The 26,376-nt window shown below is 39.0% G+C and overlaps 1 protein-coding gene across 4 annotated transcripts; it reads right to left on the reverse strand.

The window, feature by feature from the left end:
- Positions 1 to 245: 245 nt before the first annotated feature.
- On the reverse strand, positions 246 to 18,894 carry LOC120105140 (TNF receptor-associated factor homolog 1a-like). 4 transcript variants are annotated; one of them, XM_039117298.1, is made up of 11 exons: positions 18,469 to 18,894; positions 17,538 to 17,783; positions 14,925 to 15,036; positions 14,250 to 14,338; positions 14,080 to 14,148; positions 13,847 to 13,976; positions 12,236 to 12,394; positions 11,703 to 12,066; positions 11,588 to 11,599; positions 3,327 to 3,439; positions 246 to 404 (listed from the first exon to the last, which is right to left on the reverse strand). In XM_039117298.1, the coding sequence occupies exons 2-11, from the start codon at positions 17,722 to 17,724 to the stop codon at positions 281 to 283; spliced, it is 1,359 nt and encodes a 452-aa protein (XP_038973226.1). In that variant the 5' UTR covers positions 17,725 to 17,783; positions 18,469 to 18,894; the 3' UTR covers positions 246 to 280. The 4 variants fall into 4 exon arrangements, with proteins under 4 accessions (XP_038973226.1, XP_038973227.1, XP_038973228.1 ...); XM_039117299.1 differs by having other exon boundaries at positions 246 to 401; positions 18,469 to 18,893; XM_039117300.1 differs by lacking the exon at positions 11,588 to 11,599 and having other exon boundaries at positions 18,469 to 18,892.
- Between the last annotated feature and the right edge of the window lie 7,482 nt (positions 18,895 to 26,376).

Consider the following 26,376-nt stretch of genomic DNA (forward strand, 5'->3'; position numbering starts at 1 on the left):
CTAAGGAACTTGATGGGAAGTATCCACACACCAAGAGGTGACCATGGAGTTGCAGCAAAACAAAAGCTTGTCCAGGATGCTCTAAGCATCCAATATGATCATTTATGCCAATGACACAGGGTTCTAGATTCATAATTCCAAATGCTGCTACCAGCTGACTGGATAAGAGAGATTAATTCATAAGTTACATAAAATGTGGTTTTGTTTTTTTTTTGGGGGGGGGGGGGGGGGGGGGGGGGGGGGGGGGGGACCTGTTTTTTCTTTGCAACGCTTGTCCTTCTCAGCAGCACCACGCTTTGCCCCTAAGCTCATTTTCAGCTTGGCCAGCTGCTTCCTCCTCACGAATGAGCTCCTCCTGTCTCTTCAAAGCAACAGCCTCCTGGTAGGCAACTTCAATTCTACTGCTGCCAGAAAACATATAAGAAACAAAAGACTTTAAAATGGAGAGCAAAAAAACTTGAGCAGGTTTCATTTATTTTGGTCCTTAATGAATAAACTGCCAAAGTAATAGAACAACTATAGAAATTTTCTCGTTCTATCAGTGATTTAAGATCTTGTTAATAATGAATATGAAACAATGTATTGAGTATTAAATTTGGATTTTGAAATTTGACGGGCAACCTTGTTGGATATCAAGAAAGATTGCCCAATATTTGGAAGAATAATTTTGGACACGAATAATTTGAACTCAAGCCCTTAAGAGTGTTACTTTGTTAAAAGTAAAACTAGTCCTCACTAATTTGGAGCTATAATTCTGATTCAACATGGTAAGAATACATAATCATAAAAAGATCTTTAAAAAGACAGCATATCATAGGGTCTGAATTATCAGAACTTGTTCCAGAAGAATAGTCAGAATAGTACTAAATAAGGGATTTGACAAGATGGCCTTTTTCCTTACCTTGAATGCCAAGACAATCCTTTTTAATTAATACAACTAAGTCCTATAATTTTGCTTAGTGGATAGATAAACCCCAAATAATCAGCCTAAGTTACAACTCTCAGTTGTAAAACAATAAATACCCGATAAACCCATTCGGTTTTTAATGAACAAGCTACTACTGCTCATGGGGTTCTACCCATACCGAATTCATTCTATGCGAAAGTGTCTCGCGCTAGGAGCAGTCTCAAGCACCTAAGCTTTGTTGTGAGAACTATTCGCCATCGGCCAGTAATACCCAATTCGCGGAAAGAGAGGGCACCTTACTAAATAGGGGCACTTAGCTTTCCCACTGAGGTGGGTGGAGAATGCCAGATCTTCAACTTATTCAACCGAAAAGCAATAGCTAAGGGCAGTGAGAAGAAAGATAGGGCATTAGCAACTTCAACTCGAGAAGCAACATCGCCATCCAAATTCGAATCCGCTGAAGACGAACCTTTTGCCTCTTGAGTTCATGGTTCATTCCACTCAACAAGCTCGCGTCCGATCCCATCCAAGATTGCTTCCTTCCCTCTTTTCCACCCGCCCCACCAATGCTCCTCTATGACACTAGGCAGCAAAACAACATGAAGCTTCACTGGCTGGCAGACTGCAAAAACAGACATTCTCTCTTATTGCCTCCCTCCTCCCAAATAGCTCTATCAGTTTCATTTGGTTTCCTGGTCTTTTTCCACTTCGTCGTTGGTAGTAGTCCTTTGGAGCGTCTTCTTCTCTTTGGGATTTTACTAGTTCTGAACCCCTTTTTTTCTGAATTTGGTATTTTAACTGATCTACAAACTACATACCAGCAATAGTGCAAGGATCAGCACAGTTCATCTTTCTAGGATTAAGGTCGTAACTCAACCTCTTTATTACATCATAACTAGTGATCTATGGCTTACTTAGTAATTGAATATTCCTATGATGCATAACTAGTAGTTTTATGGAGCCCATGAAGAGGCTGCAAATAGCTATTGGCTCCAATGATTCTGTTATAGATGCAATAAAAAAAACTTGATTCCAACATAAGTCCCACCTAGATGTGAAATGAAGCAATGGTACTGGAGCCATTATTTGAAAAGAACCATTGGTAAGACAGGAAGAATTTCAAATGAGCTGAATGCCTTAGAAGATCAAAGAGAAACACTACATATATATTAATTGTCTCCTGAATGAAAAAGAACAAAGCAACACTGGATAAACTATTATTGTTCCTACTACTAATGATACTCTACGATAGTAACAAGTTATTCCATTTACATGCCATTCTCAAGCCCAAAAAAGCATTTGAAAAACTATCCTGATTTTTTGATGGTCTCTTCTTGGGCCATTTTGATCCTGTTTTATATCTTTTAATAAATAATACTTATGTGTACATTGTTTTCTTAAAAAAGAAAAGCAGTCCTCATTCCTCTGTGTGATGTGTAGAAGTGAAACACAAACACTATAATTCCCTTGAACAAAAGCACTGCACTTTTCAAAATAACTGGTGCAATTCAACTGGCTCGTTGCCAAACTACATACCAGCATCCTGAACAGGTTTTAACTAATATATCTAACAGACTTGGGCTTAGCAGTAAGCATTCAGTAAAACAGGCATCTGTTATGCTGGTTAGATAACACTAGTAAAACATATGCCAATTGTGCTTATTAATGAAACTAATTCTTTTTTCTACTACGGTTTTACTGGTTATTGTAATATCCCAGAGAAGCTCAGAGTCTTGGTTGGAATCTGAAGAGACAGAAAAACTACATAACAGCAAAATAATAAAGTAAGACCAAAAGTATAAAAAACAGAAATAGTTCACATGTCAAAATGTTGGAATACAAGGAGAGTAAAGGTAAACGAAATGACATCAATTTGTTTGTCAAGAACAGTTCATTACTCTTCGTTCATCTATACCAAAGTTTGTCAAGAACAATTTATTTCTGCTCGCAACTGCTGGCCTCTTCTTCTTTCAAGTTTTTTAACAGCAGAACCCTGAGAAGCAAAGGCTGATTCAATCAACATCTATCTCTGAAGAATTCTGGTGAAGGTTCAAGAGGGAAGTGAAGGGAGGTAGTTGGGCGGGTAACAAAGACGGAAGGAGGCAGTACTGTATGGGGTCAAGAGGGAAGTGAGGTAAAATATGAGAAGTTGCAAGTTGTTTCTTAAAAGTTTTAAGGGTATATTAGGTATTTACAGTTTTAAGACCAATGGAGTCATAGCTTAAGGGGCAACTAGGACTTATCTGTCTACTAAATCAAATTATAGGATTTAGTTGGATTAATTATGAAAAGAGGGACTATCATGGTATTCAAGGCAAAATAAATGATTATCTTGTCAAATCCCTACTCATAACAGGCATTGCACAAATAAAAGATTTATTAGAATTTGATAGAATATAGACCAATAGCAGCGTGTTACCTGAAGATATGTGCTAGAACAAAAATTTCCACCATCCTGTGTCCCAGCTCACTAAGCCGCCATTCATCTCGCTCAATGGAATCTTTATTAAATTCTTCTCCAGAACTTCCATCCTACATATTTAAGTGGAAATACCATCAACAAAGAAGGAAGTCAGAAAGACAATTTAAACAGATGAAATGTACTGAACAGAGACTGAGAGGCTTCTAGAACTTCTGACTGCTCATAACTTTAGAAGCTAATGGGATGCCACATTCTATACATGATATGTGTGTAGCAAACACCAGGAAGTGCTGATACAAAAGAAAAGTAAATTTTATGAACTTGCAACATTAGCACAAATATAGATACATGCATATGTGCATGCAAACAGCCAGGTGAATCTACTATGGTTTGTCCTAAAAAATAAAAATTTAAGAAGTACATAATGGAAGAGATGAAGAAAGTGAAGCTCTCAGACTAGTCTACTAAAAACCACATTAAGTATAAAGTTCTCTGCATGGAAACCCATTCAAAACATCCAAGTGATAAAATTTTAAGGAGGGGAGGTGATCCATCTTTTTCTGTGTCTTCTTCTGGATCAGCTTGCCCTGGTCTTCGAGTTGAAATCCTTACTTTGAATCAAAACTTAATTATGATGAATATAAGGTGGATTTAATGTCAAGTCATTACTCAATGGTTCTCAATGTCTTTGCAACAAAGATCTAGAGCTAATTAATCTATACTATATTAGCAAACCTATGTGTGAATGCACATCAAAGGAAAGGTTTAAAAAAATACAGAATTGCATAGGGAATGAAAATAACTTAAAATTTAAAAAATAAATGAAATGAAAATAAAATAATAAATATAACAAAAAAATCGAAAAATAATATATATATATATATATATACACACACACACACACAAATTTTGTAAAAATGAGAAGACACTTGATAAATGAATATGATCATGCAAAGCAATGATGTATTTGGGATTATTCATTTACTTCTTTAGGCATATTAATTGTTAAGCTGAACTGTTTTTATGACTTGCATTTTCTGTATCACTTTAGTGCATGGAAGAAAGTCAAGAAGAACATATATAGGCAAAAGAGTGTATATTATGTGATCCTAATGGATGGTTGATCCAAACTTAAGCAGAACAAGGTAGAGATGCCTTTCTTTGTGGTAAAAATGAGAAACTGTTTGGCTAATAGGGTGGCATCTATATTCATGCTAAAATAAGATATTAACACAATTGATCAAAAGCATAGAGAAGCATCTATATCTGCGGTAATCTAAAAATTACTTGAAAAACTAATAATCATCCAGACTAACCCAAATCCCAATAAGAAAAGTTGGCATGTAATCACCTAAATGAATTTCAAAGTTGTCTTGGATTAGCGTAGATTAGGTAAGTTCAAGATTGTATCTCCTATTGTTCAGTTTTGCTTTCAACCTAACGCTGTTTGATTTGATCATCAGGTTTTAACAGAATAGGTTAACAAAAATCTTAGATGAATGTTTTATAAAAAACACTTGTTTGATTGCCATTCATAAAAAATCTTAGGGAAAAAAATGCCGGCCATAAAACCTGAAAAAATAGCTTTTATTAAAAGCAGGTCTCCACTTGTTTTTCTCGTAGAACCTGCTTTACAGAAAATCAGTTTCTTGTAGGGAGACAGAAGGATCCGATCCCAACTATAGGAAAATAAACTGCCTCAAACCACAGCACCTGGGGCGTTCCCTTGGGCTGCTAAAGGCATGGATCACTGGTTCTTTAATGATGGAGGAGAACAAGAGCCAAGCGGAAATAGGCTCTTCTTCTTTGATGGTTGCATGCCCTAGGGTTCTTAGAGATGGCGGCTTACGTGCATGAGAGGAAGAGAAGAGAGGAATAGGGTTTTCAGGGAGAAAGGAGTTTCATCTAATTTCATTCCACTTATACACAAAATACATGAGTGTATATATACATGGTCAATCATGACTCAAACCCAAAAACTCCCCTAGGCTAAACCACACGAGAAAGCACTAAACCCAAGCCCATGTACGCCCATGACTTGCTTGCTCTCTCTCCCTTTGAGCCTAAACCTAGCCCAATAATGGTTAGCCCCCTCAAGACCCAAAATACCTGAGTTTCAAGCCAGTACAAGACCAGATCCCGTCTCTACCTAACTCTGGCGCAGGCCTGGGGTCGACCCTTTAACAGCATGAGTTGACCCCTGCCATTCATGAGTCGACTCTTATAAATTTTCCAGAGAAGGTTCTCTGCTTGATTCCCAGCACAACATGAGTCGACCCCAGCTCTGTGGGGGGTCGACTCCAGATCTACATGAGTCGACCCCTCCACTGTTCCCAGTGTTGTTCCTTACATTTCTTTCTTTGGATGTGTCACACTTGTGCCTACAATCTCCACCTTGGTGCTCCAAAGCCCCTGCAAGCTCCACCTGGTCCATCAACCCCATTAGCCCCACACATGAGAGGAAGCTATCACGCGGAAGAGTCTTCGTAAGTGCATCCGACTGATTCTTCTTCGTATGAACTTTAACCAGCATCACCTCACCTTCTTCCACCAGCTCTCTGATCTTGTGGTACCTCACATCTATATGATTTGTACGAGCATGATAGACTGGATTTTGAACCAACTGCAAAGCACTCTGACTGTCACTATGTAGCACCACTGTACTTTGATTCACGCCCATCTCCTGAATGAGTCTCTTCAAGCAAAGAGCCTCCTTGGCAACCTCTGTAATCCCTATATATTCAGCCTCTGTGGTGGACAAGGCCGTGATAGATTGAAGGGTTGATCTCCAAGAAACTGGTCCGCTATACATGCTAAAAACATAACCTATAGTAGACCTTTTTGTATCTAGATCACCAACAAAGTTAGCATCAACAAACTCTTCCAATGGACCTGAAAACTCACTTGAGACATTTGAGTTCCTCCTAAGTCCATATTGTTGCCCAAAAATCAGACCAAGCCTCCGAGTTCCTTGAAGATACCGAAAGATCCACTTCAGTGCCTTCCAATGCTCCTTTCCAGGGTTTGCCATGTACCTGCTCACCTGACTCACTGCATGTGCTATGTCTGGCCTACAACACGCCATAGCATACATCACGCTGCCCACGGCACTGGCATACGGAACTCTCTCCATGTACCCTTTCTCTTCATCTATCTGAGGGCACTGCAGCTTGAAAAGAGTCATTTGGCTTGCAAGAGGTGTTCCAACCGGTTTAGCTTCATTCATCCCAAACCTCTCCAACACCTTCTGAATGTATCCTCTCAATGACAAGTGGAGAATACTCTTGCATCTATCTTTGCAAATTTCCATCCTAAGTATCTTTCTGGATGGACCCAAGTCCTTCATCTCAAATTCTGCAGACAATGCAATTTTCAGCCCATTCACTACATCGGCACTCCTGCTGGCAATGAGCATATCATCCATATATAATAGTAGATACAATACATCATCCTCATCCACATCCTTCACATAGACACAACTATCATGTTCACATCTAGAAAAACCAAAGCTCAAGACAAAAGCATCAAACCTTTTGTACCACTGTCGGGGTGACTGCGTCAAACCATAGAGAGATCTCTTGAGTAGACAGACCTTTTTCTCCAACCCAGACTGCCTAAAACCAGCTGGTTGTTTCATGTAGATCCTCTTCTCTAGGCTCCCATATAAGAACGTCGTCTTCACATCCATCTGCTCCAATTCCATATCATACTGTGCTACCAAAGACAGCAACACCCAATTGAAGCATGTTGCACCACTGGACAGAATACCTCTGTGTTGTCCACTCCCTCTCTCTGTGAGTATCCCTTTGCGACAAGCCTTGCCTTGCATCTGACTCCACCTTGCTCGGAAGGTACCTCCTTTGTGAACACCCATTTTGAACCAATAGCCCAAGCATCTCTAGGTAGATCCACTAGCTGCCATGTCTTGTTCTTTTCCAGTGACTCCATCTCATCCATCATAGCCTGCATCCATGACTCCCTTTCTGAGCTTTCTATGGCTTCCTCAAAGGTCTCTGAATCTCCATTAGCAGTGATGAGAGTATAGGAGATGGTCTCATCAATGCCATATCTGATAGGCTTGTAGATGATGCGCTTCTGCCTGTGCGGTGCCACTCCTCTTACAAGGTCCTTCAAACAGGAACTATGGCTCTACCAGCACATCCTCCTGGACAGATAGCCCTCCTAGCTGGTCCTCCACATATATGGGAACATGCCTACCAAATTCCATCTCAAAAGAAATACGTTTGGAGGTAGAATTTGAAGGTACATCACCTACTAATGAATGTTGTCCACTGCTGTCCTGTCCAGCCTTTTCCGCATCATCTGCACTCCCTGGCTTCTTCAGAATGCTCTTCTCATCAAAAATCACATTTTTATAGATGGTACACTTCTGAGAATGTGGATCCCATAGCAAATAACCTTTGACCCATGTGGATATCCGATAAAGATCATCTTCTGCGATTTCGGATCTAACTTGCTTCGTTAGGTTGCCTCCACAAGTGCATAGGTCGGGCAACCAAAAACTTTCAGATAGTCAAGCTCCACCTTCTTTCCACTCCAGATCTCTTCTGAAATGCCTCCATCAAGTTTTTGATTAGGGGACCTGTTAACAAGAAAACATGAGAAGGTTATCGCATCACCCCAAAAGGACTTGGGAAGTGATGCCTGCAGCCTCAGACTTCTGGCCTTCTCTGTCAATGTTCGGTTCATCCTTTCGGCTACACCATTCTGTCGGAGAGTCATCCTCACTGTGAAATGGCATTTGATCCCATTCTCCTCATAGTACCTTTTTGAATTCGCTGCTAGTGTACTCCTCTCCATTTTCAAACCTCGGACACTTCACTGGCTTTCCTGTTTTCTTTTCAACTTTAGCTCTCCAAGCTTTGAACCGAGCGAACACCTCTAATTTTTTTCTTATCAGCTACACCCATACCTTCCTGTAGAAGTCATCAATGAATGTCAAAAACTATTTCGCTCCACCTCTGGCCGAAACAGGAGCCGGTCCCCATACATCCAAGTGAACTAGGTCCAGTATACCTTCACTCCGCTTGAAACTGCTGGCAAACTTTACCTTATGTTGTTTGCCATAAATGCAAGGCTCACATATGTCATTCTCCTCCTTTTCAAGTACTGGAATCAGGCCTCTTTTACCGAGTTCTGTGAGCCCCCTGTCGCTCATATGACCGATCCGATAGTGCCACAGTTTGTAGATCAACTGCTTCTCCTGTGCCGCCGCCAACACCTCTACACTATCTGTCACAACTGAGCTTTCCATCTCGTAAAAATTATTGAACATCCTTCTGCTCTTCATCACCACTAAAGCCCCCTTTGTGATCTTCAAACAGCCGCTGCCCGGTTGGCTACCAAAAGCACACCTATGCTTCTCCACGTAGCCCAATGAAATCAGATTTTTCTTCAACTTCGGGATATGTTTCACATTGGTCAATGTTCTGATGACCCCATCATACATCCTCACCTTAATGGTGCCTACACCAGCAACCTTGCAAGGATGATCATCACCTAAACTCACACTCCCTCCATCGGTTTTCTCATAGGTATCGAACCACTCTCGATGCGAAGTGGTCATACGAACATGCTAAATCCAATATCCACCGACTGTTTTCCTTCATGCGACCATCTGAAACAACCAGAATATCATCTCCATTGTCTTCAGATGTGTGAGCATCCCCATGGCCAACCGAACCACCCTTGGAGACATTCTTGCCCTTCTCTGATTTCAGCAAAGGACAATTTCGCCTTATGCGTCCAATCTGATGACACTTGTAGCACTTCCAAGCCTTCTGCTTTCTCTAAAACTTCGATCTGCCCCTGGACTTCTCTCTAATCCTTTCCTGATGCCTCTCTTGCCTCTCATTAACAGCAAGTACCTCTGAGTTTGAAGCCCCCTTACAGATCTTTTCCCTTTGCTCATTGGACCGCAAAACACCGATCACTTCTTCGTAGTTCAGTGTTTCCTTCCTATACACCAGAGTCGTGATCAGCCCATCATATGATCCTGGGAGAGAATACAGCAATAGAAGGGTCATATCCTCTTCAACAATCCGCACATCAAGGCTCATGATTTCTGAGCACACTTGATTAAATTTCTGGATATGAGAAATAAGATCTCCTCCTTCCGGCATCCGCAAACTGTACAACTGTTTCTTCAACCACAGTTTGTTTGTCATGCTCTTGCCCATGTATGTATTTTCTAACCTCTCCCATAGCTCTTTGGCCGTGGTCTCTAAGCAAATCTCAGGTAGAACTTGATCAGCCAAGCACATCCTAATGGTGCTAAAGGCTATCTCCTCTAACTCCTCCCAATCTTCAATACTGATCTTTTTCGGTCTTTTCTTTACCAAGACCTTATAGATTCTTTGTTGTATTAGCAAATCCTTCACCCTTTGCTGCCATAGGATGAAGTTTCCCTTGCCATCAAACTTCTCAAAATCTGCTTTTAGATTGCTAGATGCCATACTGCAAAACAGAAATCAAACAATGCAGAAATTTTGTTTTGAAATCTTACCGCAGATTTTGATCTTTCCTCTACCAAATCACCAACCAATGGCTCTGATACCAATTGTAGGGAGATAGAAGGATCCGATCCCAACTGTGGAAAGATGAACCGCCTCAAACCATAGCACCTAGGGCATTCCCTTGGGTTGCTAGAGGCGTGGATCACTGGTTCTTTGATGATGGAGGAGAACAAGAGCCAAGCGGAAATAGGCTCTTCTTCTTTGATGGCTGCGTGCCCTAGGGTTCTTAGAGATGGCGGCTTACGTGCATGAGAGGAAGAGAAGAGAGGAATAGGATTTTCAAGGAGAAAGGAGTTTCATTTGATTTCATTCCACTCATACACAAAATACATGAGTGTACATATACATGCTCAATCATGACTCAAATCCAAAAACTCCCCTAGGCTAAACCGCATGAGAAAGCACGAAACCCAAGCCCATGTACACCCATGACTTGCTTGCTCTCTCTTCCTTTGAGCCTAAACCTAGCCCAATAATGGTTAGCCCCCTCAAGACCTAAAATAGCTGAGTCTCAAGCCGGTAGAAGACCAAATCCCGTCTCTACCTAAATCTGGCGTAGGCCTGGGGTCGACCCTTTAACAGCATAAATCAACCCCCTTAACAGCATGAGTCGACCCCCGCCATTCAACTCTTACAGATTTTCCAGAGAAGGCTCTCTGCCTGATTCCCAGCACAACATAAGTCGACCCCAGCTCTGCGGAGGGTCGACTCCAAATCTACATGAGTCAACCCCTCCACTGTTCCCAGTGTTGTTTCTTCCATTTCTTACTTTGGATGCGCCACACTTGTCCCTACATTTCTATAATTATCTGTTTTAAGAGATCTTACAAAAAAACAAAGCCCCTTAAAGCTGACTTGGTAATCTTGTTGTGATGGAGCATCGTTAAATTCAAAACAGAGCTTGAACACGTAGATCCCCTTCCCCCATTAGTAATTTTAAAAGGCAGAATCTAGAAATGCCTTCAACAAACAATCAGGCAAATGTGCCCAAACACATGACAGAGGTCAACAAGAGCATGAACAACCAGATTTGCTGACAGGTTCATACTTCAAACATGGTATAGCAGGTCAGTTGTGATTTCTAAACAGTGTGAAGATGGATTGTTAAGCCTTTGATATACTCGACAAAAGTCACACCTAGTAATGCCAAAGTGTAGTTCGAGAACAATTTGCAAGGTGTAGTTCGAGAAGTGGTGTCACCAGATCTGGTGACAGGTTCTTATCAGGTATCAGGTTCGTATCTCAAACATGGTATATGTGGATGATCTGAGTGACATCAACCATGGAAACTGCAATCTCTAAACAGCATGAAGATGGATTCATTTCAAGCATAAGGGTCAAGCCTTTGTTATACTTGATAAAGTCCTATCTTTTAATGCCAAAGAGTAGTGCAAGGACAATCCTTGCAAAGGAACTGATCAAAAGGAGTATAAAAACATATAGTATTCTCAATAAATAGCTTTCTAATCACAAAATATTGCATATGTGACAGGTTGCCTAAATAAGGCTCTGAGTTACAATAGACAGCACAAAATCATGCAGAAACAACAGAAGAAACAGATAACATGGTGAGAAAAAACTAACTGCAACTTTTAACTTGTGAGTCCCAGCACAAGACTGTCCGCACAACATCTCATAGAAGCATTTGGAAATTTATTTGTAGTTCTGTAACATGCAGAAAAGAGGCAAACCAAGTGACTCGACAAAGGATTGCGTACCTACCTTTGTACGGTTCTGTAAAAGAGGATTAGTTTTGGATTAGTTTTGGCCCAAGAAAGAAGGTCCAAAACTGAACAAATCATTCAGCTGTAAAAGATCATATGGATTGTGTACCTACCTTTGTACGGTTCTGTGTACACTTGTCATCTTTAGGAGGCAAAGGCTGATGAGGAAAGGGCTCTGAGACTGCTCTTTCAAGCAATACTAACACATCATCAGCCAGCACAAACATATCTTTATCAATGCGGACCATTGGAGCTGGTAACTCCTCCAAATCTAGCAGTTGTGCTCTCCCTTTCTTGTTCTTGCTCTGGCATTCAAGAGCCTTCAGCCCACTGTAGAGAGAATCCATAACTAAGGTAGATGTGACTTCCTTCTCTATGAAAAAATGCTTAACTACTACTTTCAATATGGCATCTGTTTTGTCTCTTGACATGCGTCGCCTAGCATTTGGGTCAATTCCTAACCAAAAAGCACGAAAACTGCAACACCCCAAGCAACATCAAATCATAAGAATGCATTGACTTTAAGAAATACCAGACACTACTTACAAGTAGAAAAACCAGATGTGGCTACATATTGATATTAATTAAAAGGCAGTGGTCAAACCATTTACATAGAGAACTGAGAGTTTATATGACATGAGCCTACCTTGACCACCTCACTTTATCATCAATCAACTTGCTGAGCTTGCCTCTCCTCTCTTCAACAAAACGTCGGCAAATTTGCTCTACATTTGACAAATATACCCGAACCAGTTCTCTCCGGTATTGGCAATCTAGGCAACGAAACGGGCGGTGTGCTTTCTCTCTCAAATACCAAATGCAGAAGCAAATGCAGTTATGAAAAGGTAAAGTGGTATATTCCAAATATTCAAAATCAATTTATCTAAGATAAAACAGATATGATGCAGTGCCCTCTAACTGAGTTCAGATTCTGATAAATTGTCACCTTCTCATGAAATATTGGATATAAAGATTTTTCTAATCAAATTGATATAAACATGAAGTTCAATATCAATACAGTATTTAAGCTCTTCAACTGCATTGGATTGTTCAATCCAACAAAATGTTAGTTTCTTTTAATTATCGATAGCAATTTCTTTAACTTATGACATCCATTAGTGCTAAGTTGTTTCCATGATATTGGGATTCATGTTTGACTTCTTTCCTTCACCTGCTACAGGCATGCTACACAATATTTTAATCCTTCAACCTGATTTTCTTTAGCCCTAATCAAAAGTAAGATATTAACTTCCACCTTGATTATCTCAATGGCACTACAGATCAATAGCACTCTCCTTTTTCACTCTAACCCATTCCTCATTACTACTGGCCGAGCAGAAGCCTCACTATTAAGCCTGTATCCTAGGTTGCAAGAGAACAACGATTGCCAAGTTTGCACATTAAACACAGCCAAAATATTGAAGGCTAAATCCTCAATTTTGTAAGAAATGTTCCTACAGCTAAAAAATTGAAGGATAAACCTCAAATTTGTAGCAAATGTTCCTATCCATGCCACAGTCAAAAATTTGACCAAACAAAATATATAAAATTTAAAATAATGCAGAGAAAATACCAAAGTTTTGAAAGAGCCCAAGATATTGTGAATAAGTAAAATAAGGAAAATGCATATGATTAAAATACTACTTTACAAGTGCATGCATGAGCAACAACAACGGAAGTAACAGAAACGAATGATGCAAGTTATTAAATAATAAAATCTTAAGATTTGACGGAAACCATATATGAAAGCATATGTCAATTCTATATTTCACATAAAATAAGCTTAACCAGGTAAGTTATTAGAATAAGCTATCATATAAATTTCCAGATGGAGTTATCGCATTTATTGGATTTCCAAGTTTACTATAGGTAAAAAATAATGCACTTTACAGTAAATTTAGCAGCCATTTTCTACTCCATTTTGCCTCCCTACGCATAATGACTTATGCCTTTTAATATTAACCATTCGTAATGTTCTCCATTGTATAAGATTTGACACGATATGTTTTGATTGAATTGAAAGATCAAAATTTAAATAAAAATATTAGTACATATCAGTTGATATGATATGTGAATTGAGACTGGTCCCAATAATTACACCGCTCTGTTTAGCAACCAGAGGTTTTGGGTTTAAGTGCCAAGTGCATAACCAAGTATTTGGGCTGACTAATTAAGATGCGGGTGGTTCTCCCTCCCTTTCTCTCAAAAAACAATAACAATACAGAGTAGCAAATTTAAAATTATATAAACAAGATACCTAATAACTTGAACTTGAGCTTTGATAACAAGAGTGTCAGCGACAATAAAGCCATCATACACTTTTGACAACTCCATAAATTTTTTCCATCCCCAGTCGTGCTCCTTCTTCCAGAATCGATGCAATGTATCTGCAAAACTTCTTTACTGGCATAAGCTGATCATGCAATTAAACAGCAAGAACACATTAGTAACATTAACCATTAATAAATGGGTCTCTCATATTCAACTGACCAGAGTATTTAGATTTCTTGGGATCCTTATTCACTACAGCTATCGTAAACTGCGCAAAATGACTCCATCCTGTCAATAAACAGAAAGCATACCATTTTAACATGAGGTAGAGGATTTCAGAAAACAGGCTGCAAAGGCAAATAAGAATGGCATTGAACATGCTGCAATACCTGGCAGAAGTTTGTCGTGATTGGCGACACAAAGAAACAGCGATAGATGATTGCAGACATCACATCCCTGTGGATAGATCAAGATGTACCTGAAAAACCAATTCAGAAATCTCTATCTATCAATAGCTTAAGACATATCGGTATAATGCAAACCACTGCATGTTAGTATCTCCATAGAAGCATACATGCATAATGAATGCTTGAAGTAATCAGTAGACTGCTAAAAACCCTGGATAACATAATCAACAATGGCCTTTTTGCAAATAAGGATGTTACGCAATTAGCAATTACTATAAGAGCCCTAAAATGCCCCTGCATACTGAACTTCAGTACTCTTAATGACAAAAGTCCAATTACATTTGCATACATGCCCATGAGATAATGTGGTTCAACAAATTGCATGCAAGATCCCTCGGCATTTCGCCCATTGTAGAGATTTTTTTTCCATGAACAGTGACTACCAAACAGCCTATAACTTACAATATATATACACAGACAAATTAAAAAACTACGTACATTAGTACATACCAAAACAACTTTACAAAATAAGTGGGTCAGCACAGACCCAGTTGCAAGTCTGTGTAGGGCAGGAAAGTAAAGGTTGCAAATGAGAATGGCTAAAAACTAATTTGTCAAAGATGTCAGTAACATCAAACCATTCCATGAGTCTCATACCATTTGTAACCACCAACTTCAAATGCATTACTTCGCAATTCTCTTTTGTTGATTGTTGAAAAATTTTCTATCTTCCAAGTAAATCTTCCATACAACTCGGAAGGCTTCGGTCCTGAAATAAAAGTTCACATAAATGATTCTCACCACATCACCAATCTCAACCAAAGAAAGAAGGAGAAATTCAGCATCTTGTTTATATATTTTTTTCTCACCAAAAAAACAAAAAGGTTAGCCTCAGTTGCAATGCTTTTGTAGTAAGTCAACTTTTGCATGTAATGCTTCTGTGCACTAAACTATGAGCTATTTGTGGTCCATTAAAGCAAATATAAGCCAACAGTATTATACTGTAGGATAGTAGAAGAAAGTTGTCAGGCAGTATAGGATAGAAGGATCACAGGATTGTACTATACAATATATTAGCTATGCCAATTATGTGGTACATGATAATGATTACAAAAAACAGAAAGCTAGTATACAGAATCATTGATAATAATGCAAGCTTCACAAGCATATGTTCTGTGATATATCAAGCATCAGCTCCACATTTCACCTTACGTCTCTGGGTACTAAGTTGCATACATCAATAGGGACCTTAGGATACAACAAGAACCAGGCAATATTTAAAAAAAAAGTGTTTGCAAAATTTTGGGATGAACATTGAGCCCCCATGAGTGTAACTCAATTTAAGTCATCGTATAAGCCAAGAGATCATGCAAGATTTTGTTCAGAAAGGATAACCTGCACCTTTTCGCACCATTCAAACCCTAATTTAATGACCTTTATGGTATCATTCTAGTCATGATTTATACTGATTAGGACTATTTTCTGACCAAGTGGCTTTATCTCCTGATTCTTATGAGTCTGTCGACAAAAACCTTCCACTTACAATCTTCTAATAATGCCAATCATAAGTTTAAAACTAACTTGAAATGATGATTATCTAAGTGAACTGGACTCTATTCAGAAAGCGTATTCTGCAGTTCACAACATTCAAACCCTAATTTATAATAACCTTGATGGCATCATTTGGGTATTGTTTGTCCTGATTAAAACTAGTTTCTGACCAAGACTTTATCTCTTTATTCTTACGAGTCCAAACCAAGATTCTCAGGAGCCTTCCAAATTTTCAACCTTCTAAAAAATCAATCATAAGTTTAAAACTGACCTGAAATGATCTTCACTCACATCAAAAGTTTTGTTCTTTGATGTTTAGGTGGTTTAGATTATATAACTTTAAAATTAGGAGGTTTAGATCATATCAACTTTCCCAATGTTACCAATTTTTTACATGGTAAGTTTATAATTTCTAGGTGGCTTCTATTTGGCATACATTGATCAAAAAACATGTGATGGACAATTTTCCTATTCCATGGTCGGTAGTTTTCAATTACAATTCATACATTTTCAACAAGGTCAATTCTTTATCAACTCCATTTATCTTTAATTGGTGACTCCAAAAAAATTCCAAATATAAATCCTATTTTTTAACATAACAGTTTACATATAAACTCATCCTCTTAGCAACCTAGATTTGACAATAATTGTCTCCTCATTGAAAATCCTTTTCATGTTTGAAGTCAAGCCAGACCACCGAAGGATAAAATACGAAGAAAACCTAGTTTACTCCACTATTTTCAAAACTTACTGTTCACTTTTATGGAACATTTGAAGTTCGTGGTATTAAGTCTCTAATTTGGCCCTTGGGTTTCATTTTGCAAATCACAAATGATGCCATTTCTTATATCAAAACTTTCTATTTTGCCCTAAGCTTGCTCTTTTGAGGCAATGGTAATCTGAAAAGGTTGACGCCTATTAGATGAGCTCATGTGAAACTTCTATACACTCTAAAATGTTGTCTTAGTTTTTATAGCATGCCAAGAATTCAAGACCAATTCATAAGGGGCTAACATCAAGTTAACTTGTGCTCCACAGCTACTTAATCCTTCCAAGGGCTCTACTAAGTGTCGAGCATTGACTTGTGCTCCATAATGGAGCCCCTTTATTATGGAAAAGGCTTGGTTGGTTAATTAACTGATTTGATTGTTAACTTTGAAGTTTATGATACCATAAAAGGTTTGGAGGACCATCTGGCTTTGTGCAAAAATTGCATCCTGTGCACCTATTACATCAACTAAGAGACATCCAAATCTTCAGGCATCACCTAAAAAAGAAGGAAAGAAATATACGAGCATTTTACCAATGCATTCCCATAATCAATTTAGGTACAAAAAATATGTGCATGTATGCATCAAGCAGACAATAAATAGTGAAGATTAAAGTGAATGTTTCCTCGTGGTGCACTATAACCACACAATAGGTTTGCGCAAGCAAACAGCATCATTGATTTGACTATTTTGCAGTCACATGAGCAGCATGGACGAATCCTATATGGCATTTCACGCCCCTATGCAATCCTTTCACCATGACGTGGCTTTGGTGCACTAATCACTATATCCAACTTATGGATATAACAATGAAACTCAGCACCACAAACATCTATCATTCAAATTCACAAGAAATTCTTTGGACACAATATGGCCCCATGCAAGGAAGACTCCTACTACGAAGATACATGAAAATTAGCATAATTAGAACAGGATCATAATAACGCACCATAGTCATCCTCGTCATCGGTATCCCAGTACAGGAGTGAAGTCGAAGGTGTTCCATTCTCGACCTGCTCGCAAGACCGCCATTCTGCAAGAGAATCCCCAGACTGGTAACGCTGCTCACTGGACATCCCTTCTGTTGATGAAGGCATACCACCCGTCCCATAGTCCTCAACTATAGTACCGGCCATTTCCCTATCAATTATTTGAACTTAAATCTAAATTACTGCCCCCTCTCCCTCTTCTTCACCTGCACAGATCAGAACGAGAAAGAGATTCAAACCACCCCATAGATAGAATCAAAGAATAAGGCTTGAAGAGTCCACAGGACGGGCAGTGGGCATCTTTTTACAAAGATGCCATTTTTTTCTGTTTGATGCTCTTCAAACCCACGAACCATCATCTAAAACAACTGATTCCAGCGAATTAGCAGACCACGAAAAAACCAATTCGATCAGCCATCTGACCACAAATATCCCAAAAACCCAAATTGGATGAGAAAACCCCACTGAACGCGGAATTCCTTCACCCTCAAATCAAAACCTCAGAAAATAAACAGTCCAAGGAAAAACGATCTTTGAAAGAAAAAATAAAAACCCGAACCGTGTCAGCAAAATCCAATCGAAAAACCCTCAACTCTTCTCCCAATCTCCAATAGAGAAGAGCTGCTAGACCCAAAACCCCAATAACCAGAACCAAAACAGAAATCAACAGAAGCCGACATCTTTCTCCACATCGTCCTACCAAAAAAACAAAAAAAAAACGCGATTTTGGAAACAGCCGCAAGCAGAATCCACAAAAAATCCCACGGATTCTAGAAATCAACGCCCAAAACCAATCGGGCCGCAGTAAAAGAAGCCCACGGCGCATCCGAGACGAGCCGACGGGAGAGACGGGAGGCCCGGGCGGGGGAGGGATCTGGAATCGAGTAGTACCTTGGATAGCGTGCGGCGACGGAGCGGAAGAAGCTGGGAATGGCGCGAGAGAGAAAAAGGACCCCTTCCTCCCAGTGACGGAAGGCGAGCAAGAGAGAGGGGAGAGAGCGGAGACGGGAGAGGCGACAGAGAGAGAGAGAAGAGAGATTGGGACCGGAGAGAGGCGAGAGCGCGGAGAAAAGAGAAAACTGGGAGCTGCTGCAAAATTATGATATCGAGACAAGGGCTTCTGCTCTTCTCACCGTTCGGGAAATAACGAATGGAGCTCGGTAGAAGAAGGGATACCAATGAATAATAATATATATGACATACGAGCCAGCAATGGGTTACTCTTTTTCTCGCTCATGCTTGTGGCTGGTGATGAAACACACTGTATTTTGGGTGTTCTAATCCTTCGGCCTCTCGTCTGAGAAGAAAGAGGAGATGGATAGATAGATAGATAGAAAGAGCCCGACTTAGCTACGAGATCAAATCTATATTTAATTATATGTTATATTATCTCTAAATTATTTATATATAATTTAAAATTTTTAGTTTACTTATATCAAAACTATATAAATTTAATATTATTTAGATTGTTTAAATTTTGATTTTTGATGTATAGAATAAAGATCTCCAAATCACGATTGTTTATATAAGCAATTTGGATATAGTAAAACACATTCAATAGCTCGAATCATCGATATGGGACCTCCATTATCCAATCTAATTTTGACTGAATCTGAGTGGAGATTTCTCAAATTCTAGCCAATATTTGATGTTATTTAAATCAATAATTCCTAAATTTTAGAAAAATCACATTATCAATCCTATAACTTCATTATCAGATATAAGCCTGAGAAATCTTGGTTGGACTAGTAAATGTCTACATCACACTTAGAGTCTTGAAGAGGAAAATAAATGTGCAACAAGGTTATGAAATTATTAATCAAACTATTATAAAAATAAATATAATTTTAAATCAAAAAATATTAAGTTATGATTTGATAATTAAATTATGGGTTGAATGGAGGATAAAGAGTAGCATGAGTCCAGATGCCTTGACCTGTAAAGACTTTTGCCACTTTCATGCTACCATTCGAAATAGATAGAAATGGATGAAGGTGTATCGCTAAACTACGGTATTGATGTAGCCCTAGGCTACAATAAAGATGTAGTGCTTGAATATGGTAAAAAGCTAAGTTATACCTACTCCGAGAATAAAAGATAAAGATAAATATAAAGATAAACTGATTAGATTGATTGTTGAAGGGTCCTTTTACAAAGTACAATTCCACTTATTTATACTAAAATATAGTCATTGTTTATAAAAATAATAATTGTCTACTCTAATGATTGCTTTCCCTATCTGCTCTCCACCCGTGGCGGCTATAGTAACTATTGCTAATTGTCGCCAACTGTGCACAAGCACAATTATTATGCAACTACCAGGTTGATAGTCATGCCTCACCAGCTTTTAACTAATCATGGCGTAGCTTGTATGGGTTATTTTTCTTCATTCAGCTTACAAATAGCCTTTCTTCATTCAGCTTACAAAATAGCCTTTTATTCTTGTGAATCTAAGACTGGTATATTCGCCTTAATCTTCTATTAAACTAGCTCAAGACTTAGTCATTCGACCTAATTTTTCCACCTTAGGCCCGTATTCTATTTATTCAGCTTATATCTTCACCTATGTATGATTTCATAGCAGAACTTTATCTAGTCTTAGCTAGAGTCTAGTGATTCTCATCCGCTCTAATTCTATTAAACTTTATCCATATGGTGCTTACCTATAGCTATCAGGTATATAGTTGAGATATAGTATAAATACCTGCTGATATAGTATGATCCGATGCTGACGTGTTGATGATGTGGAAGTTTATGATAACATAGTGTTGACTAGATGCTAACATTAGCTTGTTGACTTGAACAGATTAAGCAAAATGGGTTGGATCTGAATCCGCGAACAGCTGACCTAGGTTCATGGGGCTTCTCTTCCTCCTGAGGCTTCGAATCTGAGCCCTAATTGCAGATGGTGGTGTGGGACCGCTAAGTAGATAGAGGGGAATGACATCATGGGACCTCTTGGCAAAGAGAGACAAATGGGGATAGAGTTCAGGCCAAGGATAGTAACATCCTCAGAGGACAATGGAGAGAGTGAGGCAACGGTAGATTGGGCCAAGGACGATGACTACCTAGATCAATGCGAGATAGAGAGGCGATGGCAGATCAGGCTAGGGATGATGAGTTTGAAGGTGAGATTATGAGTAGAAGGAATCTCGGTAGATCCCAACATCGAGAAGGGAGAGACTAGGAGGAGGAGAGGGAACGATTTTGGTAAACCGGAAAATCTAGTGGGCATTCTTGGAAAATAGGGGATTCGAGAATTTTCTTTTCTTTTCTAGTGGTGGCAATCGGGGTTTTGTGATGGAGAGGGATCCGATGGAGGTGGACTTGAGGAGGGTGGAGCATGGCGTGGTAAGTGGACAGCATGAATCTTAAGGCGGTGTTGGGAGGGGCCGATTGAGAGAGATGGAGGGAGGAGAGTGGCAATGGTGCAGCAAAGATACTAGAGCTATGGTGGTGGATGGAGGCTTACTTTGATATCAATTGATGTAGGATGGAGGAAAAAAAAGAAAAAGAGGGGAGAGAATAGTCGGAAGAGAAGAATATAAGAGAAAAAGGAGAGAAGAAGGTAGAGGAAGAGAGAAAAAAGGAATTCTCAATATTCTATAATCTCATTTATTCAAGTTGTATTCTCGCAATGAGTTTATATAGACATCCCAAAATCTTAATAAGAGTCCTCTTAAAAATAAAATATTAGAGTTCACATAAAATTCTAATTTTAGAGTCCACAAAATTATAGTTTCAAATAAAAATAAAAAATTTTAATTTTCAAAAAATAAAATTTTATATTTTCTATATTTATACTTAACACAAGCATGCCTAGATTTCTTATATGAATGGTCCTTTAGCGGCTATTCAACCTGCATCATGTTGTAGTTTAATCAGATCTCTAATCATCTCCTTTCTACCCATGTGGCTTTCATCCAACCAATTAGGATATGGTATAAACAATATTATCGAGCTCAATATCAATTAATCAGTGAAAATCTTGATGGTCAATAAGAATGAATTTATACATTTTCAATAACATGATGATTGAAATACTAAAATCTAATGACATTATTTTGTTGATTTTAAAACCATAGGCCAATGCAGATACAGGAAACTAAAAATTTTAGTAATTTTTAAAAATATATTTATTCATAGGTCCTTGATGAGCTTATTCATATTGTAAATTTGCAGTGTAAATGAGTCGAGTTTGAATGTGTAAGCTAGTCCTAGCTCAAGCTCGTCTCATTTTGTTATTGAGTTGACCTCAAGCTAGATCATTTAATTTTGGGCTAAACTTAATTTGAATATGAGCTGGCTTACAAACATCTCGGATATTTGGTGGCATGGCAATTAATAAACAATCAATAAAATTACTTTAATTTTTTTAATAGAAATAAAAATAAAAATTATTTCCCTTAATATTATTTTGTATGCTTAATTTGTCAATATCACAAACTTAAAAATAGTTGTTTTGAAAATATATAAAGTCTCATAAAATCCTATTTTTATGAGTATTCTAGAATTATATAAAACTTTAAGATAATTGAATTAATAATATTTTCACGATTAGGACTTAAAGTCGATGGGCAAAATTTGTTAAAAGGAAAATTTATACCTTTCTTGAACATGAATATCATTAGCTTTTGATATGTGAAATTGAAAAAAAATAAAGTAATGGAAGGTTTCAACATTTTACAGAAAATGCATCCTAACAGTTTGGATAAAAGACCACTTTAAGTGAATGCTCAAAAGGTTTCTTATTTTATTCTCATTAAAGTTGACTGTATCAACCAAAAGAAGGTTGGTTAATTTTAAAATTAAGACATGTTATAAATAGTGTAACTAAAATTTAATTAAGGTGGCATCAATTGACAATGCATTAGCTAACAAATCCTAATTCTTTAAAAACCATGTCATCATATCACCAATGTTATTGATTCTTGTAGCTAGAGTTGGGCAACGGGCCGTGCCGGGCCGGCCCGGCCCAGGCCCCCCGGGCCAAAACTCTAAACGGGCCGTGCCTGGCACGGCCCGCTTATGAAGCGGGCCGTGCCTGGCACGGCCCGTGAGGCACGGAAGGCAAGCCCGGCCCGGCCCCCGGCCCCTCTATTGGTGGGCAGGGCCGGGCACGGCACGGCACGGGCCGTGCCAGGCACGGCCCGTAACGGGCGGTAACGGGCCGTGCCAGGCACGGCCCGCAACGTCTCTAAACGGGCCGTGCCTGGCACGGCCCGTAACGGCTCCAGACGGGCCGTGCCTGGCACGGCCCGTCTGGAGAGGGGGGAAGAAAATAGCCGTTTTCAACGGCTATTTTCGGGAAAAAGACGGTTTTGCCCCTCCCAACAGTCCTATAACGGCTGAATTGAGGGGTATTTTGGGAAAAAAAATTTTTGGGCTTCTATAAATAGCCCATTCCTCCCTCATTCTCACCACACCAAACCTCTCATTCTCTCCTTCTCTACTGCTATTATTTCTCTCTTCTAAAGTGCTCTTCTAGCAATTTAATTTTTAGTTTGTTCAAGTGCTACACAAGAGGAGGTTCCTGTTGAGAAGAGAAGGTCGCTTCTGTTGAGAGCACAAGAGGAAGCTCGGAATCTCGGCGCTGCCTCTGCCCTCCGACCCTCTACTCAATTCCTCCTTGCGGTTAGTTTTTATTTTTTGAATTAATCATAGATATGTCATCTTTTGAGGAAAGTCAGTTTGGCATTCCTGTTTCTGAGGGGGAAGAAACTAATCCCCAACCCCCTGTTCCTAGTTCCTCTAGAACTGGTGAACCGAGTGAAGGTCAAACCTCTTCTCGTAAGAGGACTAGTACTGTATGGAATGAATTTGATAGAGTTATGGTTGAGGGAGTCTGGAAAGCTAAATGTAAAAAATGTGCCAAACTTTATAGTTGTAGTAGTAGTGGGGGAACAGGGCATTTAAAAAGACATCAAGAGAGTCATAGGATGCATGATTCTCATGCTCAAACTCAAAGTAGCCTTAATATACAAGGGGGATTACTTGTAGGTAATTTTGCATATAATCATGAAAATCAAAGAAAAGCACTTGTAAAATGGATAGTTAAGGATGAATTACCTTTTAGTTTATGTGAATCTTTTAATTTTGAAGAATATGTTCAATTAAACCTACAACCTGCTTACAAAAGAACTAGTAGGCGTACATTTAGAAGAGTAGCTATGACCAATTTTTTAGCAATGAAACAAAATTTAATTGAAACACTTTCTACTTTAAATGTAAAAATTTCATTAACTTCTGATATTTGGTCAGCATCTGTAGGTAGTAATTCTTTTATTGCCATTACTGCTCATTATATTGATAATGATTGGCAATTAAATAAACGTATTCTTGCTTTTCGTGCTTTTGATTTTCCACATTCTGGGCAACAAATTTCAAATATAATTTATCAAACTGCATGTTCATATAATATTAATGATAAAATTATGTCTATTACTTTTGATAATGCATCTAATAATAATTCTGCTGTTGTATTATTAAGAGACTCATTGCATCCCATATTAGATGGAAATTTACTGCATATTAGATGTGCATGTCATATCTTAAATCTTTCTGTTCAAGCTGGCATGGGCATGATTCAAGATGTGATTTCAAAAATTAGAAATGCAGTTTCTTTTATTCATGCTTCTAGATCAAGACTTCAAGAATTTAAGGAATTATGCATAAATCATGGTAAACGTTTTAAAAAATTTAAACTTGATGTAATTACTCGTTGGAACTCCACATATAGCATGATACATGATGCATACCCATATAAAAATTTATTAAGTGCATATATTAATGATCGTGGATTAGGATTTACATTGACTGAAACTGATTGGAATAAAGGAAAAATTTTGGAAGATTTTTTGCTTAGTTTTTATAATGCTACCAATGTTCTTTCTGGTATTTATTACCCTACTTCATGTTCATTTTTACAACAAGCATATATAATTAGTCAAAAATTTGCAGAACATAGATATGATGATGTTTTAATGCCTATTATTCACCTAATGGAATCTAAATGGAATGAGTATTGGGACAGGATATGTCCTATGCATAACTTAGCTGCTGTATTTGATCCTAGAGTTAAATTAAATGGCGTGCTAATTTTACTTGATGCATACGCTGAAAATATGAATCAAGATGCTGAATCTGCTAAAGATGAGGTAAGACAACTTCTTTATGATATTTATGCTATATATGATGAAAAAATTCGTGGATCTAGAACACAAATACAAACCTCTATTCCTCCTTCTAGTAGTTCTCGTTCGTCATCTATTTTTTCATTCATTGCACAGAGAAGACACACACATGCTTCAAGTTCCTCTTCATCTTCTTCATCTTTAAGTAGTGAACTAGAATTTTATTTACGAAATGATCTTCAGTCTGCATATGATGAAAATCAAATAGAGAATCTAGATGTATTATCTTGGTGGAAGAGTGTTAGAAATCAATATCCTGTTATGTCTGCAATTGCACGCGATATTTTAGCTGTGCCGATGTCCACGGTAGCATCGGAATCCGCTTTTAGTGCAGGTCGGCGTGTTCTTGACGAAAAGAGAAGTAGGATGACGGGCGAAACGGTGGAGATGCTTCTCTGCTTCAAGGATTGGCTGGATGCTGAGGCAAGACTTCAAGATAAAGGTGGACATAGTACAACATCTTCTGATGATGATGATACAAACACTACTGAAGAGTGAAGACTGAAGACTGAAGACTGAAGACTGAAGAGTGAAGACTGATTTACTGAATCACTGATGATTAGTAAGATTTCTTAATTTTTTATAATTGTACATTTTTATTGTATTCTGGAGGTCAGACCAAGGTCCAAACCTCGGCCCTTTCTTAGTTTCTTATTGTATTCTAGAATCTAGAGGTCAGACCAAGGTCCAAACCTCCCTTCATGTACCATTTTGATTGAAATTAATAAACTGGTAGGGGTCTATGCCAAACCCCCCACCATTAAGGTGGCTTTATATTCATAAATCAAGATTTCTTAGTGTTCATAATTTATTAATGTATTAAAAAAAATTTATCGGGCCGAGCCGGGCCCAGGCCCGGACCGTGCCAGGCCCGCGTGCCAGCCCGGCCCAGGCCCTTATGGGCCGTGCCGTGCTGGCACGCGGGCCGTGCCGTGCTTGGCCCGCGTGCCTAGACCGGGCCGTGCCGGCCCAGGCCCGAAGCGGGCCGTGCCTGGCACGGCCCGCTGGCCAGGATTCGCTAGCCCAGCACGGCCCTATCAAAGGGGCCGTGCCTGGCACAGCCCGTCACTGTAGCTGGCGGGCCGTGCCAGGCACGGCCCGCTTCGTGCCGTGCCGTGCCGGGCCGTGGGCGGCCCGGCCCAGTGCCCATCTCTATCTATCACAAACTTAGTGTGAGAAGATGGCATAGGAGAAGCGGGTCGAGGCGTGCACGTCGCCTTTAATAAAGGATGGAAGAGAAAGAGCAAGCACGTACTTGGCGTAGGAGAAGCGGGTGCAAGCACATTACCTTTGATGAAGGATAGAAGAGAAAGAGCAAGCACATACTTAGTGGAGGGGAAGCGGGTCAAGGCGAGCATGTCGCCTTCAATGAAGAAGAGAAGAGGAAGAGCAAGCACGTTGCTCTCTTGTGATCACACTAAAAGAATCTTTGTGGAACAATTTTATTACTCAAAACTTCAATGATTCCATTACAAAGGAGTGAGGCCTTGATATAATAAGGGCGAGCCACACATAAGTAGAAAGATAAAAAAAATAAAGCAAAATTTTAGGACAATAATTCTAAAAAATGCTAAAAAGATTTAATAGATTCTCCAAACTAGCTGTA

This window comes from Phoenix dactylifera, unplaced genomic scaffold (assembly GCF_009389715.1).
Source record: "Phoenix dactylifera cultivar Barhee BC4 unplaced genomic scaffold, palm_55x_up_171113_PBpolish2nd_filt_p 000204F, whole genome shotgun sequence".
NCBI lineage: Eukaryota > Viridiplantae > Streptophyta > Magnoliopsida > Arecales > Arecaceae > Phoenix > Phoenix dactylifera.